The 5,228-nt window shown below is 38.2% G+C and overlaps 1 protein-coding gene across 1 annotated transcript; it reads right to left on the reverse strand.

Annotated features, from left to right (window-relative positions):
• Positions 1–4,182: 4,182 nt before the first annotated feature.
• On the reverse strand, positions 4,183–4,530 carry LOC137637590 (salivary glue protein Sgs-3-like). The gene has a single exon (XM_068369741.1). The coding sequence runs from the start codon at positions 4,528–4,530 to the stop codon at positions 4,183–4,185; it is 348 nt and encodes a 115-aa protein (XP_068225842.1).
• Positions 4,531–5,228: the final 698 nt, after the last annotated feature.

Below are 5,228 nucleotides of genomic sequence, written 5' to 3' on the forward strand. Positions count from 1 at the left end.
TGTGTGTGTGTATATATATGTGTGTATAAACACACACACATATATATACAGTATATATATATATACATATATATATATATACATATATATATATGCAGTATATATATATACATATAATACATATATATATATATATATATATATATATATATATATATATATATATATATATATACAGTATATATATATATATATATATATATATATATATATATTTATACACATATATATACACATATATATACATACATATATGTATGTATACATACATACATATATATATATATATATATATATATATATATATATATATATATATATATATATATATTAGACTCAGACCAAATATTTATCTTGAATTTAAATCATGACCAGCCACCCGTTGAGAGTTATGTAGTCTTTTGACTGGCTAGACAGTACTACATTGGATCCTTCTCTCTGGTTACGGCTAATTTTCCAATTACCTACACACACACAAACCGAATAGTCTGGCCTATTCTTTACCTATTCTTCTCTGCCTCATATACCTGACAACACTGAGATTACCAAACAATTCTTCTTACTTCACTGTAATTATTCACTGGCAACTTTCCTCTTTGTAAAGGTAGAAGAGACTTTAGCTATGGTAAGCAGCTCTTCTAGGAGAAAAACACTCCGAAATCAAACCATTGTTCTCTAATCTTGGGTAGTGCCTTAGCCTCTGTACCATGGTCTTCCGCTGTCTTGGGTTCGAGTTCCCTTGCTTGGGGGTGCACTCGGGCACACTATTCTATCCTGTTTCTCTACCTCTTGTTTTGTTAAAGTTTTTATAGTTTTTATAGGAAATATTTATTTTAATGTTGTTGCTCTTCTTAAAATATTTCATTTTTCTTCGTTTCCTTTCCTCACTGAGCTATTTTTCCGGTTGGAGCCCCTGGACTTATAGCATGCTGGTTTCCCAACTAGGGTTGTAGCTTAGCAAATAATAATAATAATAATAATAATAATAATAATAATAATAATAATAATAATAATAATGTGTAGGCCTATTCTATATCACTCAAATATCTATTTCTATGATAAAACCTATACATGAATTGAGTACCATTGCAAATCCAAAAATATATATAAATTAAAAATACCAGAAACAATAATAAAAGTCTTTTAGATAGCTATAAATAATGAAATAATTAATAGGCCTATACAATGGAAGGCATAAAAACCATAGAAAATAAAATAATATTTACACCAATTGAACAGATGGTTTCTTATAGGCCTATGTTATTCATTTCAGTGTCTTCATAATCCTACATTATTTATAGGATTAGAATGTCTCTCTCTCTCTCTCTCTCTCTCTCTCTCTCTCTCTCTCTCTCTCTCTCTCTCTCCCCTTAAATAACATAGGTCTATCAAAACAGAGATTCTTGAATCTGCATTTGAATCTAATAATATTCACTATTGTGAAGCACATAATACCTTAATTAAAACAAGGCCTACTTGAAAATACAAGGAGAGATTAATAAAATAAAGGTGTATTTTACTTATTCCTTTTAGAATACGATAGCTTCTTATCAAAATATATGCCATTTTATAGATTAAACATAAAAAAATGCATCTTAGATAAGGATAGTTAATTTCAGCCTCATCATTATGATAATATCAATTCTTGAAAGATTGAAAAATGATGAAATATGAAAAATGGCAGGCGTAGTAAAGAATACAGAATTGATACGTGTCATGGTTGAGATGGTGTGGGCAGGTAGTGAGGATAGATGGTGGGGAGGGGGTGAGGAGGTACCTGTGAGGGGGAGAAGATCAAGAGGGAAGGTAGAGAAATAGCTCATGGAATAAGGCGAAGGATGATATGGAGAGAAGAGGTTTGGTGCAAGAGGATGCCTTTGATAGAAGACATTGCAGAGGGAGCATCAGGCAACAGACGCCTCAATGTAAGGATAACGGTAGAGAAGAAGAGATCATTGAGATTATGCTTATCCAAATATTCATTATCCTTTATTTATTTACCTTATAGTAATCCATTTATTAACATCCATTTTCCTAACCTTAAATGAACAAGTAAAACACGAGACTATCCCATTCTGAAATAGCTAAACACATCAATTAGAAATTTTCATTTGAATGTGTTTCTGTGAATGTGTTTGTTATAGTTATGTGACTCGTATGAGAAAACTTAGAAAAGAGTAGTTATATTAAGAAGTCAGTTGGCTGGTTTGATTTGATATATTTTACCTCTAGTAAATATATTGAAGTAGATAATAATAATAATAATACTAATACTAATAATAATAATAATAATAATAATAATAATAATAATGTGTTTTTATTTGAGAACCAAACTTTCAGTTTCAAAGCGGAGGTGCTGAGTCTATCTCAACCAATCAGAGCCCGGCATTGCTTCCGTTATCAGCCAATCAGCATCAAGGAAACCTAGCCCTCTCTCCCCCCCTCCTTCCCGCTTAGTCCAGCATCACGTCGTAGTACCGCCACGTTTGAATTTATGTTCCCGCTTATTTTTACTTTTATATAGTGATTATTGCAGTGAAAATCGTTAATTACTATTAATTATTCATTATAAACATGGCATCGAGTGACAGTGATGTTCTAGATCAAGCAACGCTACTTTGATTTGCGTTAATTGACGTTATTAATGTGATAAGTGAATCATGTGCACTCGAAGGTTTAAGTTCCAATATGGCGGCGGGAATGAAGTGAATAATTTGAAAGTGTTTCTCTTGATTTTCGTTTAAGGGGGAATGTGATCTTGGCCATTATGGAGGCCGTAGGAATGGGCATTCTGAAAGGGGCTTTGGTTGGTAGTGTTGGAGAATAGGAAAGTGTGTTGGTGATAGGCATAGTACCATAAGGTTTGGTGGTGATAGGTATAGTACAATAGGGTTTGTAGGTGATAGGCATAGTACCATAGGGTTTGTGGGTGATGGATATAGTACCATAGGGTTTGTGGGGGATAGGCATAGTACCATAGGGTTTGTGGGTGATAGGCATAGTACCATAGGGTTTGTGGGTGATAGGCATAGTACCATAGGGTTTGTGGGTGATAGGCATAGTACCATAGGGTTTGTGGGTGATGGGCATAGTACCATAGGGTTTGTGGGTGATAGGCATAGTACCATAGGGTTTGTGGGTGATGGGTATAGTACCATAGGGTTTGTGGGTGATGGGCATAGTACCATAGGGTTTGTAGGTGATAGGCATAGTACCATAGGGTTTGTGGGGGATAGGCATAGTACCATAGGGTTTGTGGGTGTTAGGCATAGTACCATAGGGTTTGTGGGGGATAGGCATAGTACCATAGGGTTTGTGGGTGTTAGGCATAGTACCATAGGGTTTGTGGGGGATAGGCATAGTACCATAGGGTTTGTGGGTGATAGGCATAGTACCATAGGGTTTGTGGGGGATAGGCATAGTACCATAGGGTTTGTGGGGGATAGGCATAGTACCATAGGGTTTGTGGGGGATAGGCATAGTACCATAGGGTTTGTGGGTGATAGGCATAGTACCATAGGGTTTGTGGGTGATAGGTATAGTACCATAGGGTTTGTGGGTGATAGGCATAGTACCATAGGGTTTGTGGGGGATAGGCATAGTACCATAGGGTTTGTGGGGGATAGGCATAGTACCATAGGGTTTGTGGGGGATAGGCATAGTACCATAGGGTTTGTAGGTGATAGGCATAGTACCATAGGGTTTGTGGGTGTTAGGCATAGTACCATAGGGTTTGTGGGTGATAGGCATAGTACCATAGGGTTTGTGGGGGATAGGCATAGTACCATAGGGTTTGTGGGTGATAGGCATAGTACCATAGGGTTTGTAGGTGATAGGCATAGTACCATAGGGTTTGTGGGTGTTAGGCATAGTACCATAGGGTTTGTAGGTGATAGGCATAGTACCATAGGGTTTGTGGGTGATAGGTATAGTACCATAGGGTTTGTGGGGGATAGGCATAGTACCATAGGGTTTGTGGGTGATAGGCATAGTACCATAGGGTTTGTAGGTGATAGGCATAGTACCATAGGGTTTGTGGGTGTTAGGCATAGTACCATAGGGTTTGTGGGTGATAGGCATAGTACCATAGGGTTTGTGGGTAATGGGTATAGTACCCTAGGGTTTGTAGGTGATAGGCATAGTACCATAGGGTTTGTGGGTGATAGGTATAGTACCATAGGGTTAGTGGGTGATAGGTATAGTACCATAGGGTTTGTGGGTGATAGGTATAGTACCATAGGGTTTGTAGGTGATAGGCATAGTACCATAGGGTTTGTGGGTGATAGGTATAGTACCATAGGGTTTGTGGGGGATAGGCATAGTACCATAGGGTTTGTGGGTGATAGGCATAGTACTATAGGGTTTGTAGGTGATAGGCATAGTACCATAGGGTTTGTGGGTGATAGGTATAGTACCATAGGGTTTGTGGGGGATAGGCATAGTACCATAGGGTTTGTGGGTGATAGGCATAGTACCATAGGGTTTGTGGGGGATAGGTATAGTATCATAGGGTTTGTGGGTGATAGGCATAGTACCATAGGGTTTGTGGGTAATGGGTATAGTACCCTAGGGTTTGTAGGTGATAGGCATATTACCATAGGGTTTGTGGGTGATAGGTATAGTACCATAGGGTTTGTGGGTGATAGGTAAAGTACCATAGGGTTTGTGGGGGATAGGTATAATACCATAGGGTTTGTGGGGGATAGGCATAGTACCATAGGGTTTGTGGGGGATAGGTATAGTACCATAGGGTTTGTGGGTGATAGGTATAGTACCATAGGGTTTGTGGGGGATAGGCATAGTACCATAGGGTTTGTGGGGGATAGGCATAGTACCATAGGGTTTGTGGGGGATAGGCATAGTACCATAGGGTTTGTGGGTAATGGGTATAGTACCCTAGGGTTTGTAGGTGATAGGCATAGTACCATAGGGTTTGCGGGTGATAGGTATAGTACCATAGGGTTTGTGGGTGATAGGTATAGTACCATAGGGTTTGTGGGGGATAGGCATAGTACCATAGGGTTTGTGGGTAATGGGTATAGTACACTAGGGTTTGTAGGAGATAGGCATAGTACCATAGGGTTTGTGGGTGATAGGTATAGTACCATAGGGTTTGTTGGTGATAGGTATAGTACCATAGGGTTTATGGGGATAGGCATAGTACCATAGGGTTTGTGGGGGATAGGTATAGTACCATAGGGTTTGTGGGTGATAGGTATAGTACCATA

The sequence above is a fragment of the Palaemon carinicauda genome, unplaced genomic scaffold (genome assembly GCF_036898095.1).
Source record: "Palaemon carinicauda isolate YSFRI2023 unplaced genomic scaffold, ASM3689809v2 scaffold876, whole genome shotgun sequence".
Taxonomy (NCBI): Eukaryota; Metazoa; Arthropoda; class Malacostraca; order Decapoda; family Palaemonidae; genus Palaemon; species Palaemon carinicauda.

Bases quoted from the DNA above. Each gene is read 5' to 3' on its own strand.
- LOC137637590 (XM_068369741.1), bottom strand. From the start codon at position 4,530: ATGCCTATCACCCACAAACCCTATGATACTATACCTATCCCCCACAAA.